The sequence below is a fragment of the Cyprinodon tularosa genome, unplaced genomic scaffold (assembly GCF_016077235.1).
Source record: "Cyprinodon tularosa strain WSP-4 unplaced genomic scaffold, ASM1607723v1 ctg275, whole genome shotgun sequence".
NCBI classification, from domain to species: Eukaryota; Metazoa; Chordata; class Actinopteri; order Cyprinodontiformes; family Cyprinodontidae; genus Cyprinodon; species Cyprinodon tularosa.
Genome location: NW_024038980.1, coordinates 737098 through 752567, shown reverse-complemented (window position 1 = coordinate 752567; position 15470 = coordinate 737098). Strand labels below are relative to the sequence as shown.

At 37.0% G+C, this 15470-nt stretch overlaps 2 protein-coding genes across 2 annotated transcripts; both read right to left on the bottom strand.

Annotated features, from left to right (window-relative positions):
* Positions 1-1781: 1781 nt before the first annotated feature.
* On the bottom strand, positions 1782-7148 carry zgc:158398 (uncharacterized protein LOC568894 homolog). The gene is made up of 7 exons (XM_038289999.1): positions 6995-7148; positions 5863-6056; positions 5279-5546; positions 5107-5206; positions 2712-2853; positions 2470-2610; positions 1782-2329 (listed from the first exon to the last, which is right to left on the bottom strand). The coding sequence occupies exons 2-7, from the start codon at positions 6019-6021 to the stop codon at positions 2309-2311; spliced, it is 831 nt and encodes a 276-aa protein (XP_038145927.1). The 5' UTR covers positions 6022-6056; positions 6995-7148; the 3' UTR covers positions 1782-2308.
* A 3321-nt stretch (positions 7149-10469) lies between these two features.
* On the bottom strand, positions 10470-15470 carry plbd2 (phospholipase B domain containing 2). The gene is made up of 12 exons (XM_038290082.1): positions 15219-15470; positions 13739-13832; positions 13495-13653; positions 13321-13421; positions 13005-13219; positions 12476-12570; positions 12215-12375; positions 11641-11736; positions 11479-11550; positions 11233-11385; positions 10991-11153; positions 10470-10871 (listed from the first exon to the last, which is right to left on the bottom strand). Exons 1-12 carry the CDS (start codon positions 15437-15439, stop codon positions 10701-10703), a joined length of 1701 nt encoding a protein of 566 aa, XP_038146010.1. The 5' UTR covers positions 15440-15470; the 3' UTR covers positions 10470-10700.

The window sequence follows — 15470 nt, the reverse complement described above, 5'->3', positions numbered from 1 at the left end:
CCCCCCCTAAAGACAAATCTTAAAATGAAAGATAACGTCAAAAATTGACGTTCTTTGGTGCAGTTTTAATCAATAAGCGCTTAAAGTTAGGGTCGCTTTATAATGCGAAAACAAGACACCAAATTTGCTATTGGACCATGATTCTCAGCTTTGTTTCTCAAACTATGGTGGTATTTGTAACAACTCTATAGATAGCAGGCTAACGTGAACCAAGTAAAAAGTAATATAGTTCTAATAAAATAAAACAGATGAAATAAGATGCAGCTCAAGCAGGCTGGAAAAGTCTGGAATTTGAATTCTGTGTTTTTCAGGTAATTTTAAGTATTGGAAAAAAAAAGCTGGCAATAGAGAAACAATGTTTTCCAGTCTTTATTCTCTATCTCATCGATTTCTTTTGCCTTTTCACTGGGTATACCTAATTTGCCATCCTTTATTCCTTCCTTTTCTGCCTGTCTTTATTATTAATAACCTTCATTTCAAGCCTTTTCCCTTTTTCTTTTATCTTCTTTCTCAGGTGCTCCCTTTAACCTCTTCCTTGTGTGCCTCCTGCTTTTATTATCTCCCTAATACTCTGTCCATGCGTTTTATCACCACTCCTTACGTTTCCTTTCTTCTGATGATGTGTGAGTTTATTACACAATAATATTCCCTGCCTGTTGCGGGTCAGAAAGAATGTTTTCCCCAGTAGTTTATCTAACAAGGACAGTTCCTGTGTCTGCATATACAGTTATCTTCATTCTGTACGTGGCAAAGAGCTAAGAGTGTAATATTTTGATATGGCTGGAGCCATGGATGTCTCCTCCTCTGCAAACATGTATGATGTAATTATGTGGCAGACTGGAGTTGTGTAAAATGATTCTGTAATGATGAATCAGGGCCACTTCACGAGAAGTGAGCCTGGTTGGTAAGCAGCTGCCTTCTGTAACCCTAAGCAAGCTCTCTGATCAGAGTAAGATTACAATTTCTCTTAAATTTTTGTCTTGTTTCATGGTTATTTAATATATATACATTATGAGGTGTTAAAGAGTTTGTCCTGATTTCTTTTCAGGAAAAAGAACCGCAGAGAGAAAGCTTCAAGGTGTAGACACAGAGAGTTCCTTTAACACCTCCTTTATTTCCACTCCTTTCCTTCCCTACATCGTGTAAATCTCTTCATGTTATCCTTTCTTTCTCTCTAAATACAAACTTCAACTTGACCATCCTCCCTTCCCTTTGCCATGTTTCCATGATTCTCTGGATTTTTCTATTTTTTTCACCCAGGTTCTATGTTTAAAATCTGCCAACTGTAAAAAAAATTCTGCTTTAAAATGTTAATGTAATGCAGTATTTTATAACTGAAACTGAGTATACAATATTTTCATCACTGACAAAGGGAAAAAAGGATGAAAACTTTTTACACCATTTCTGCTTGTTATGCCCCTTTTTCAGAATTTGAAGAAGAAACAGAAGCTGAAAACACAACTAAGAAAAAGTTTTGGTGGCTTCCATGCTATATTATGTTAAGACTTAGATCCAACAAACTGAATCAAGCCCATTTAATCATGGGTCAGTTATAATCTGGACTGTTAGGGGCTCAAGAGTTCGTACAACTTGAAAAGGGTAAATATTGATAGCAATACTTCAACCAGGTTTTGCACTGCCACAGGGTAAGTATTGATGCAAAAAAGCATTTAAGGAGTCTTCGCTAACAGAGTTTGTATACATATTTATGTGCGGGGAAAGAATTAGAGATGAAACGGCCAAAAAAAATATACATGACAGCACTAGTAAAGGTTGCCAAATGTGGAAAATTTAGTTTATTTGGGTCCCATCAGATTCATATAAAAAAAAAACAAAAATCAAAACATTCATTCACTTTAACTTTCAAACACTGAATTTTCTTTGTAAAGTCTTTAGACACAAATACTTAATTAAACCAACACCCAAAAAGAAATATACACAAACATGGAATTATTTTGTTATATTGAAAATTCAAATTAAAGGTAGATAACATTATGTGAGGAACCATCTCCTTACTATGCTCCTTACTATGCATTACAACTGGTATTTTTTTTTGTAAATGTTATATATAAATGTTATATATATCATAAATCTCCTAAAATCCCAGTCAGTATGAGTCAAGCTGGATTTTTTTTAAAGCTTTGATATAAATAATTTATTTGGGATATGAGATCACATTTGTCACAAGGTGAACTATGTAAACCAGGGTGTGGTAAAAGCACGCAAGGATGGGGAACTAAAAAGATTTGAAATATTTCACTTTCATCTAATAAATACTTTCTTCAATGTGCCAGTCAAAAACATTTCTTCAGCTTTCAATCAAGGGTTCCTGTAAAAAAAAAAAACAGTACAGAAGTTCAATCAGTTTCTCCTCATGCATATAATATGCACCATGCAACTATAATTGATCAACAATTGATTTTAAAGACAAAGTTATGAAAGCTAATTATTATAAGTAATGCACGTTACGTTTTGGCTGTCTGGTGCTTGTAGATATTCTCGATGTGCAACGTTATTCTTCAAGCTTGCAGCTAAACACAGAAACAAACAAACACCAACCAGGCAGACACTGACTTCAACCAGATGTTGCACTGCCACACTCTGTTCTTCCTAGAATGATACAAATGGGAGAATTGTTGAAAGGGAGACATATAGAATTGAATGGTATTAATGAAGAAATAGGAATGTTCTTGAAGAATGAATCTACGTACCAGAGTTAACATGACAGTCAGTGCAGGGTCTTTCTTAAAGTGGAGGCTGTAGCAGGTTTTAGACACTGCTGGAAGCTCATTGGTCACTTCCACTGGGATGCCTGAAATATTTGTCTCTAATGAAGAGCACCTTGGAGGGAGCCTATATTAACAGGAGATTGTATATTAACAAAAAAAAAAAAAACAGTCAACAAAAAACACAGTATTGACCCAGCTGGTGAAAAAGCAGCAAATAAATCAATTTAATTTGAATACATTTAGTTATTGGTAAATAAAACCAGTGTGAGGAAGTAACTCTTAACAAAATCAATGGGATCAAGTGGTTGATTTTGTGTTTTTGACTTATGAAATATACAATGAGGTCTTTTTTTTAGGTTTTCTAAAAGAGGGTTACAGTTTCTTTAATCTTAAATTTAGTAGAAAGACAGACCCACATCATCACAGGCCCCCCGCCATACTTAACAACGGATGACTTGAGCTTTCTCATATCAACCCACATATATCTTTTGATTTACGCCAGACCAACATTGAATCATTTTTGTACAAATGCTTAATTTTAGAGTAACTTTAGAATTGCCCAAAAGTGTACAAAATAGAGAGGAAAACATAACCTGTAAGAAAAAAATTACGTTTGAATTTGTGATAGAACAGTTAATATTTTTTCACCGGGCATCACACCCAAACAGCATGTAAATTGCCATAGAGAGCTGGCCAATCCAAAATGCCCACTTTTGGATTCAGGGTTGTACACCAAGCTAAGCAACCTGCAGAATGTTTTGGCATGACCTCAGACATATTTCATCTGTGATATCATCTGGTCCTGCTTAAATCAGTGATAACCCAGCATAGATGCACACGAACAAGATGGAGGAGAGGACTCTCTGCAGTCCTCATAGACATATTTTGGTTCTTTGTGTCCCTCGCTGAGGACTTCTCTCTTTTACTTATGTCCCACAGCAATCTCAAGTCAAAACAGCCTTTTCTCATGGTCTCCATTAAAATGTTATACTTTTCCAGACATGGCTAAATTTAGATGAATAGCTAAATTCTTGAAGCCATTGCCTGACATGTGAAGATAAAAAAAACACACCTGTCTAAGTGAAAATGGCATATTGCTTGTCGGTTTAATTTTGAGGAGCAACTAAGAGAAATTTGACTTTAATTTCTCACATTCATAACCAGTGTTGGGACTACCATGTAATTAAAAAAACTTTTTACAGTAACTGTTAACTTGTCTGTCAATAGCACTGTTACTAATTAGCTTGTAAAAGTCAAGAATGTGTTATTCATTTTTGCACTTTAAAAACATTTGTTATTTGTTACTTAAGATGGGTAAATTATGACCACCATCAGCAATGTAAACAACTTCAGCATGCTTGAACAGAGAGTAGACGATGGCGCAGAGCCACTGATTCAATGAGAGCGTTTCTGCAGAAATAGCGCTCAGTCAAGTGAAAGTCTAAATATTTTGGTGATTATAAATGTTGGTTCAGGGCTGTAATTTAAAGACCCTCTTCACATCACCTTAGCACTGACTGACAGCTGGCTGCATCTAATCAACACATCCTTACTTTCTCAGGGCTATACTGATTTTACTTTCATGTTTTATGTGTTTTCACACAATTATACTGAGATCATACAGTCCTGCTAGGATTTTCTTTCTGGAATACTGTAACCCTGTTTAATTCTATTGCAAAGTATATTTTATTTTTGTTCAATTGCTCCAAAAGCATTATTTTTCAGCTTCATACCTATTTATATCCAATTGATAGCTGTCAATATGCAAAAACATAAAGTTCTAAAAGATCTTATTTTTCTTTTATTATAAACAAAAAACACGATCACATCTACATAAGTATATTGCAACTCTTCAAACCACGCACACCAAAATAGTGCAGATTAGTATTCAATGCTTTCAGATGTGTAGTCCTTTTAATTAACTTTTTATTTATTAATTATTAATAAACATCTTATATTTTACAATTGAACCTCTAGCTGTATTCAAAGTTCCCAAAACAAGAAACGTATCCAAATTCTTTGACACTGTAGACCGTAAAAAGTAAATGCCTAATTACTTTTTATGATCTAAAGTAATGAGTTACTGGCAAGTAACAGGCTACTTTGCCTGAACAGTAACTGAGTTACTAACTTACTTTTTTTCCTTACTTACTTTTTTGAGAAGTGACTATGACTAGTTTTATTTTTTTAAGGAAAATTCCCAACACAGAGATTTAGTTAAAACAGCCCTTAAAATGACATATGTTTTGCACTGAATGAACATACTCAAGTTAAAATTTGTATTTTTTGAAAAAACGTCTATGTTAACTTACGTAATAAACCACAGCGAGGACTATTACAAAATATTGATGTGAAGTAGTCTTTGTAAAAAACTTACAGAATCATTGGCAGGATGTTGGTTGGGGCACTTATAGTGAGGCACACGTGTTTGTTGTCTTCAGATATTATCTCCAATGTTAAATTAACAAGTTCTTTGTCTAGAAAAAAAAACTTTTGTTAAATAAGCAAAGATTCTTGCCAATCCAAAATGACTGAGAATATAAAACTACCTCCAAGATTAAGCTGACTGGCTGTGAAAGTTGTGAATAAACTAATATCTTCTAGCGTGGCACTTGATGAGGGAATCACAGTCAGGGGAACACGAAGATGCAAAACAGTGACTGAAGAAGGATGCTGGGTTATATTCAATGATGTTTTAAGATCATTTTCCTCCTTTGTTTGCAGTGGAGGCTTAAAAGAGATGTGAAAAGGAGAACCCATATTTTCCTTCTCGCATAAGTGAAACTGTGAGAGAGATGAGAGTAGAATGTTCCAGTCCTGCAAGACGAAGAATAAAAAAAGATTGTTAGAGTAAAACCTTGCCCAGCTCTGGAAGAGCTGTTAGAGTAATCTTACAACTGTAAATCATATTCACATAAATTTCAATGGCAAAGAACAAAAAATGGATTATCTGGAAAAGTCTAAGTTAAAAAAAAAATTAAAAAATGAATAAAATAATGCAAAAAATATATAATTAACAGAATGACCTTTAATGCATGCAGGCATTTGTAAGTTAGATTCCTCCTTTATCACCATAAAATAATTTGAAATATTATCCAATGTTCAGCATAAATTTAGTTAAATGGACACTTACCTTTGCTATATCAGGGTTAGGTAGAGTATGAGAGTAGCTGTAAGAGCTGATGACAATGAATGAGAACGCAAGAGTTAAGAGGCAAAGAAAGAAAGTAGCCACTGGAGGGTTATGGGATGCATATTCTTTGAGGCTAGAGCCTCGCTGCCAGCACCTCATCCTCAGGACTCCATACACAGCTGGGATACTTTACACTACAAACAGAAAAGTATGAAGACAGAAAAATGTTTATATGAATATAATTGTTTATCCCAAACTATACGGTTCTGATTATCGTTATTCCTAATTGGAGCTTAAACTTTACTAAAATTAACTACCGTAAATAATATATTAGAATATTAATTCCATGGTGTAAATAACAAAACAACCAGTAAACACAGCCAGAGGAGGTTCTTGCAGGAATGGTAACATAAGCAAGCCCCTTCTTCTGGAAAACCAAACAAAATTAAAATGTCAGCAGTTCTATAGACTTTTATTTTTTATTTTTCCAGAATTAAGAATATAAAAGTCTATTATCGTACATATACACCACTGTATTTGCATAAATATGTATAATAAATCTGTTCAGGGCACAATTGACTATTTAGTTACTTTTTCTGTTGTTTTTTTTTAGTTTCTTATTTTTTATTTGATGTTGCCCTGGGCAACTGCCCATAAAGCCCAAATTTAAAAGCACCAGAACACATCTCACATCAAATGGCATCATCAAACTGGTTTCAGAAGCAAAACAAGTTAATGGAGGAGAATCAAAGTTAAGAGTGTTTGGGCCAGATAGAAATGGAAGCATCAGCGTCTCAAAAAGTAAATAGCTCGATAATAGAAGGGTTTGTTATTGTAGCGCGTCACAGATGTCGCAAATAGACACGAAGACACTGTCAAAAACAAAACAATTATATGGCTTTTTTGATTGAAGAAAACGAGCTTTTAAAACATGTTACTGGGGAAAACACATCAAAGTTCTGTTCGCACGCTGTTTCTGAGCGAAAACGCATTGAGAAATCAGTGTTGTCAGTAAACTTTTCTGCCGTATGGAGGACGTATACTTGGCAAAACACTCGGCAGATTCAAGCTGTAGCCTACTGTTTAAAGTATTATGCTGCTACCTAATTAGCCATGAACGACACGTCCATACCTTGAAATAATGATGTCAGATCATTCCAGATATCCCGAGGTCTGTTTGCACAGCATCTAAATCAAAATCTCATGTTAATAACTACAACTTCTGTTGTAATATACACACTGCGGAAATGACAGCACACATCACGACAGTTTTACCAGTTTACGACTATACATTAACATGACGACTGCCATTACGTAAGTGACCTGTCATAGTCAATCTAAAGTGTTTCCAACTCTTCATTGTCTTAGTGCATATATATATATATATATATATATATATATATATATATATATATATATATATATATATATATATATATATATATATATATATATATATATATATGTATGCACACATATACACCTACAAAAATATATATATTTTTTTTATTTTCTATACTCTAATAATCACAGAGGGAAATTACTTCTCTGCATTTAACCCATCCCCTTGGGGAGCAGTGAGCTGCCATTGTGAGGCGCCCGGGGAGCAGTATGGAGTTAAGGGTCTTGCTCAGGGACCCAGAGTGGCAGTCTGGGGGAGTGGGGGATCGAACTCCCAATCTCAGGATTCAAAGCCCTATGTCCTATATATATATATATATATATATATATATATATATATATATATATATATATATATATATATATATATATATATATAAAAAAACTGTTTTCTCACCCCTCGTGGGGTGGTATGTGTCATCCTCAAGCTCGGGTCCTCTACCAGAGGCCTGGGAGTTTGAGGGTTCTGCGCAGTATCTTAGCTGTTCCTAGGACTGCGCTCTTCTGGACAGAGACCTCTGATGTTTTACCTGGAATCTGCTGTAGCCACTCTCCCAGTTTGGAGGTCACAGCCCCCAGTGCTCCAATTACCACTGGCACCACTGCTGCTCTTACTTTCCACATCTTTTCTAGCTCCTCCTTCAGTCCTTGGTATTTCTCAAGCTTCTCGTGTTCTTTCTTCTTGATGTTGCTGTCGCTTGGGATTGCCACATCTATCACTACTGCCTTCTTCTGCTGTTTGTCGATCAACACGATGTCTGGTTGGTTAGCCATCACCTGTTTGTCAGTCTGGATCTTGAAGTCCCATAGGATCTTAGCTCGGTCATTCTCAACTACCTTAGGAGGTGTCTTCCATTTTGACCTTGGGACTTCCAGCCCATACTCATGGCAGATGTTCCTGTACACTATGACAGCTACCTGGTTGTGGCGTTCCATGTATGCACTTCCTGCCTGCATTTTACACCCCGCTGTTATGTGCTGTATTGTTTCAGAGGCATCTTTGCACAGTCTGCATCGGGGGTCCTGCCTGGTGTGGTAGACCCTGGCCTCTATTAATCTTGTAATGAGTGCCTGTTCTTGTGCTGCCATGATTAGTGCCTCTGTGCTGTCCTTTAGTCCAGCCTTTTCCAGCCACTGGTAGGATTTTTTGATATCAGCCACTTCTTCTATTTGTCTGTGGTATACGCCGTGCAGCGGCTTGTCCCTCCATGATGGTTCTCCTTCCTCTTTCTTGTCCTCACTTTCGGTTTTCTCCTGCCTGAGGTACTCACCAAGCCATTTGTCTTTTGGGGCCATCTTTCTGATGTACTCCTGGATCTTAGTTGTTTCATCCTGGACAGTGGTCTTGACACTCACTAGCCCTCAGCCTCCCTTGCTACGCTTGGTGTACAGTCTCAGAGTGCTGGATTTGGGGTGGAACCCTCCATGCATTGTGAGGAGCTTTCTCGTCTTGATGTCAGTAGCCTCTATCTCCTCCTTTGGCCAGTTTATTATACCAGCGGGGTATCTGATGACTGGTAGGGCATATGTGTTGATGGCTTGGATCTTGTTTTTCCCATTCAGCTGACTTTTCAGGACCTGCCTTACTCTTTGTAGGTATTTAGCTGTGGCAGTCTTTCTTGCCATCTCCTCGTGGTTTCCGTTAGCCTGTGGCACCCCAAGGTATTTGTAGCTGTCCTGAACATCTGTTATGTGGCCTTCTGGTAGTTCAACCCCCTCTGTTCTGATCATCTTCCCTCTCTTTGAGACCATGCGACCGCACTTGTCCAGTCCGAATGACATCCCAATGTCGTTGCTGTAGATCCTGGTAGTGTGGATCAGTGAGTCGATGTCTCGCTCACTCCTGGCATACAGCTTGATGTCATCCATGTAGAGGAGGTGACTGATGATTGTTCCGCTTCGGAATTGGTATCCGTAGCCAGTCTTTGTGATGATCTGGCTGAGGGAGTTCAGGCCTATGCAGAACAGCAGCGGGGATAGTGCATCGCCTTGGTATATGCCGCACTTGATGGTGACTTGTGCTATTGGCTTTGCATTGGCTTCCAGACTTGTTTTCCACAGCTTCATTGAGTTCTTGATGAAGGCTATTAGAGTCCTGTTGATCTTGTACATTTCCAGGCATTCCAGTATCCATGTATGTGGCATTGAGTCATAGGCTTTCTTATAGTCAATCCAGGCAGTGCACAGATTTGTCTGCCTGGTCTTACAGTCTCGGGTGACTGCTCTATCCACTAGTAGCTGGTGCTTGGCTCCTCTGGTGTTGCTTCCTATTCCCTTCTGGGCAGGGTGCATGTATTGAGCCATGTGCCTATTCATCTTAGCCGCTATGATGCCTGACAGGAGCTTCCATGTTGTACATAGGCAAGTTATTGGCCGGTAGTTGGATGGGGTTGTTCCCTTCTGCGGATCCTTCATGATCAGGATTGTCCGTCCTTGGGTTAACCATTCTGGGTGGGTCCCATCCATCAGCAGTTGGTTAATTTGTGCTGCGAGGCGTACAACCGCGAGGCGGTTAGTTTTTTCAGCCAGTAGGTGTGGATCATGTCAGGGCCTGGTGCTGTCCAGCTCTTCATACCTGCCGCTCTTTCTTGGACATCTGCCGTTGTAATGGTTACTGGTTCTTGTTCTGGGAGATTGCTGATCTTAGATCTTCCAGCCACTGAGCATTGGTGTTGTGGGATGCCCCCTTCTCCCATATGTTTCTCCAGTACTGTTCAGTATATATATATATATATATATATATATATTCACACATACATACATACTCACATATACGTGTGTATAGATGTGTGTGTGTATATACATATATATATATATCAGACATGGGCAATGTGGAGTCAACAAGTCATCTCCATGTCATGTATTTGTTCTACCCAGCCACTGAAGCAGGTGAGTCCAATCTTCACTGTGAATTAACCTGTGCACATTGGACTCACCTGGTTAATTGGCTGGGTAGATTAAATACATGACATGGAGATGACTTGTTGACTCCACATTGCCCATGTCTGATATATATACACATATACACACACACTCACACAGTGGGGATGGTGTTCTTTGGATGGTACTCATCGTTCATCTTCCTCCAAACACAGTTAGTGGATTTATGACCAAAAAGTTCTATTTTGTGAGCGGATTATCTAAACACTGACTAAACCTTGTACATAAACGCAAACATTTAACAAAATTATGTTTATTAGAAAACATTTAAACATAAAAATTTATTCAAAATTAAAATAAGAATACAATGTTGTAATTACAAACTTGTGATACTATTGGTATTCAGAGGTTCTTTCAATAAAATTACAGATCTGTTGAAAGTAATCAAACAAAAAATCATATGTCAGCACTGCTATAAAGCAACAGAAATTCTAAGACCATCATTTTCTTTCGTTAAAAACCTTAAACATTCACTTAGTACCAAATATATGCAACAATTAGGGTGACCATGTGACTTTTATAGGCTTGAAAGCCCACATATCAGGGTGTCCCATATGGACCAGGTCTTCATAGTGGGATGTGCTCCACTGGAAAGGTGGCACCTGGTCCCAGGTCGGCCCACTGACTGCCAGCATACCGTACTCCCTGAACATTTCGTAGGAAGTCAGCTGCAAAGGGACAAACATTAAAGTTAATCAAACCCAAACACTGTAAACAGATGGACAAGAAAATTATGTGTTTTCAGGAAAAAAAAAACAAACTAAAAATAAATCAGTTTGTCAGAGACCTTCATGTCTGTTCCTCCATGTGGCCTCTGCTTTAAGGCACCAAACGGATATGTTCCATTTGCTGGGTTCAGGTCTGAACGGGCTGAGATTGCGTTCTCCCCATTCTGAGGTGGATCACATCCATCGCATTTTGAGAGTGGATCTTCTCTGAAGTTGTTATATCTGAAGAGATATACAGTTAGATTCCAATTTTAATACATTTTAAAAAGAGAACATGAAGCTAGTCGTTTGGAAACGTCACCTCATCAGGCGCACCATAGAGTCCAAATCTTTAACATGAGTCTGGTTTCTCCTAAATATTTGAGCACGAGGATTCTGATCCAGAGAGAACCATGGGCCGAACTGCTCCACCAGCTTATTGCAGCCACTGGCATTAAATATCTCCACATAGTACCTATAATCGAGCAGATATGGACATAAATCGGACAAAAACAACACGGCTAAATATAGGAAAATGTTGCTGATTGTTTCCCACTTGGATACTTACGGTATGTTGTAACTAGCCCAGTAACCGCTTTTAAGGAGCTCCTGGGTCTTATCTTTGTAAACAATACGTCCCCTGCAGAATTACAAGATAAACATTACTCATTATAAATAAACGAGTTAGAAGATGTTTAAAAACAGTCAAATTTGTAGAAACAAGGCTTACGGAATCTGCTCCAACACAAATAAAAGTCCCTCTTTAATGTCAGTCTGTCCGGGTGTGAATTGGTTATAATCCACAATCATCCACTGGTTGTTGTACCTATGAACACAGATGTTAGTCAATAATGTACACAAACCTTTGATCAAACATGCCTTATAGATTTTCCTTTATTCTAAACCTGTAGGATTCAACTAACTACATCACAATTTCACTGATAAGACATGATTAGGCTGAGAAAACCCCTGAGCTTCATTTCATGTGACTTCACATCCTAATCAACACTTTCAGCCCTCACTTCACATGACAGGGTATAGGTGTTGCTCTTTTTTATGTTATATATACTATTATGTAATTATATGCAATTAGTGATTACAAGAGGGTTGCAAAACTTCTGCAAATAGTTAAATAAGTGTAAAATTAAAATAAAATGAATATTTATTACACATTAAGAAATGTATCACCAATTACTTAAGTATGCAGTTAATTCCTGAATATATTATTCACTATATTGTCTTATTGTAAGTCTTGTTTTTATATGATTGGATCAGTGGACTGTTTTTCACTTTGTAAAACTCACGTTCCACTGTTGTATTTGCTAAATATCTCCGCCCAGTCCTTGCTTGTTGAAGCCAACCGATTAGCAACGATGTTCCGCAGCCATTCCATTACGGTTCCTTTAGGCTGAACAAACCTCCAGAGAGCAGGATTACTGTTGCCAATGGTGGTTTCCAGTGTAACCTGCAGGGACAGGAGGCATTCAAAAGAAAACAAAGAACACAGTCATACTGGGAAGTTCAAGTCAGAACTTATTTCTATTGTCAGTGAGGCAAATTCTCACCAAGCCACTGCTCAGGATGTAGAAGTCATCTCCAGAAAAGATGGAACCGGGATATGATGAGAAGGCCTGAGTTCCTCCAGGAAGTGCAAAGTTATCTTAAAAAAAAAAAAAAATTAAATAAAATAAGATAAAAAAAAAAATACTTATTACAGAAATTGTATATTTTGATGACAACATGAACGGTTTGGAAATATACAAGCAGGCTTTAAGCATTTAAAATACTTTTTTTTTTTAAATATATCTCAAAGGAAATCCTCGATCTAGTACTGGATGTCTGAATAAACTGAAAGAATATGTTACTCAATTAATATCTATCAAAGTTTATATATAATTTCAGTCTTAACTTATATCTTGATTTAATTCCCACAAACACAAAAAATTTGCATTGTTGGATGTTGTCATCTACTTTATATAACTACTAAGTATATTTAAAAACCATGAAAGTCAAACTTAAGAATTCATATATCAATTTGATTTCAGGGTTTAAGCTTGAATGCCCATGATGAAGACATATTTTGTTTCTTCCTACCTAAAGGGGATGTTTTGAAGGGGAAGATGTATTTCTTCATAACGCGCAGCATGGCCTGGTAAGTGTTCCAGGTGTCATGTGACACCAGCAGATCTTTGTTGTTGGGCAGGAGCTTAATGAGTGCAGAGCAGGAACCAGAGCCAAGGGGACGGGTTTGGCTGGATTTGTTCAGCGCCGACTCCAAATCTTCAAGATCTCCACCCATTTGGAAAAGTCTGGTTGGTGAAAAGCATCAGTGGAGCATGTGAGATAACGGCAACATAAAAGTTCCTCTTTGCTCAGCTTTGAGAAGGAAAAACTAAAGTTAAGAGCTTACATGAAGCCAAAAGGATTGAAGGAGAAGCGCTCTGTAGGAAAGTGCAGCTGGTTATGGAATCCATCTTCCAGGCCTTTAAGCTGTAGTAGTGCCAGTCCCACCTGGAAATCAGAAAAGAATGGTGAACAATCCTAAAGAAATACAAGAGATAAGCTACAAACACAGATAATTTACCTGGTACCAGTAGGGTGAATTTGGCTCATTCTCCACTTGATCCTGAACCCACCGTGTGTTGGCTGAGATAAAAGCCTTGAGGCGCTCACAATAACTGGTTTCAGACAGGAAGGGCCCACAGTAACCCATTAGGGTGTTCATCCAGTGTTTATAAATGAGCTGAAACAATTATATGCATATCGTTATATAAAGAAAAACCTAACAAAATATGAAGCCTTTAAATCTGAAAGAGGACAAAGCCTACCTCAGATGTAGCTGCAGCCTCCACTGCACCAGCTGCATAAGCTTGAATGCTGTCATTGTAACGACTGCTGGTGGTGATCTCCAAAAAGGACCAACTGACATGAAAGCATGGCAGAGGGAATAAAAATAGAGCTAATCAGAAGGACAGTAAATGTCTCTGTGCATGCTAATGCATACTCATAAATTTTCCTGATTAGAAATTAAAAACAATAATTTCACAGAATAAAACAACCCCTAATAGCTTATATCTATGGAGGTATTTCAAGGTTTTGATTTTAAATAACTTCCTTTTTAAAAAGAATTTAAAATGACAAGAAGTACGAGTCATAATAAAATCTTTAGGAGAATGAATTTAATAGATTTTAAGACAAACTATGACCTTTGACACAAAAACTGCAGACGTTTCAAAATTTAAAAGCCATATCATCTAAATGGAGCATTAAAAAATATATGCCTTTACGCTTGCTTACATACCTGTTTATAAAAAAGTTTGGAATGCATGATTGTTTAGCAATGAAAATGAATTATCAAGTTGAATCCATGAGTACATTTCTAATCAATCATTAGATTTATGCTGAACTAAACACTGATGGTTCAGAAAATGCAGAGTTTAAACAATCTTTGGTCCACTCTCAGTAAAATGCATATAGTTAAATTTAAAAGCAGTGATTGTTAAAAACAATGTTAAAGATAAATATGTGCAGCAACATGCCGCATAGAAATGCACAACTAGATTTTTTTCATGTTTTTTATCTTGTTTTGCGGAAAAAAACAAGATAAATGGAGACCATTCAGTCTTTTTCTTTCTTTTTTTTATTGAAAAATACAGAATATCAATGAAAAACTCAACAATACGTCAATAATGAACATTACAAGAAACAGATATAACAAGGAAGAGACAGAAAAAGACAAAAAAAAAAAAAAGCTAAAATAAATTATTAAGAGGGGGGACTAACTGAAATTCTTCCAATTTATTTGCTTTAAGGTTCTGCATCTTTTTCAGACTTCGGTTAAAGGAGGAAAGTTCATTTTTGAGAGCAGAGAATGAGAGGGAGCATTTTGCATAACATTTATGGATATAATATTTGACTATAATAATCAAAGTATTAACTAAGAATTCCATCTTTTTTCATTAAACCAAACTGAATTATTTGTAAGGAATTAAAGTCCACATTTATAGATCCAGAAGATAGAAAGATCTGAAGTTGATCTCATAGGTTTCTTACTTCTTTACATTCATAAAACAAATGATTAGTAGTTTCCAATTGAGTTGTACAGAAACCAAAATTCCCAACGTTGAATTTAAATCCCTCTCTTAAGTACTCATTTGAAGGATATATGTCATTTATTATTTTAAATCGTAATTCTTTATATTTAGGAGGAATTGGGAATTTCAAATAATTTCCATTCAGTCATTGAAGCCAAAACTCACCCAAGGTTGATCGATTTATGCCTGAACTGACATTAATCTTTAAACTCACCCTGTTGTTTTGATATCATCAGTGAAGTTTGCCCAGGCAACAAAATCTTCATGAAAGCCTTCGATGATTGACAGCTGTCCGCTGTGCTCGTCTATGATGGCTGTGTGGATTTCTGCTCCACCAGACGGAAAAAAGATAAATACAGCGAACAAAATTACAGAAAAGCTTGGAAGCTTTGGGAATGACTTCGGGACGATCATCTTGTTGTGCTTCGATGCCATGTTTCAGCGAAGAAGTCATGTGACACCAAAA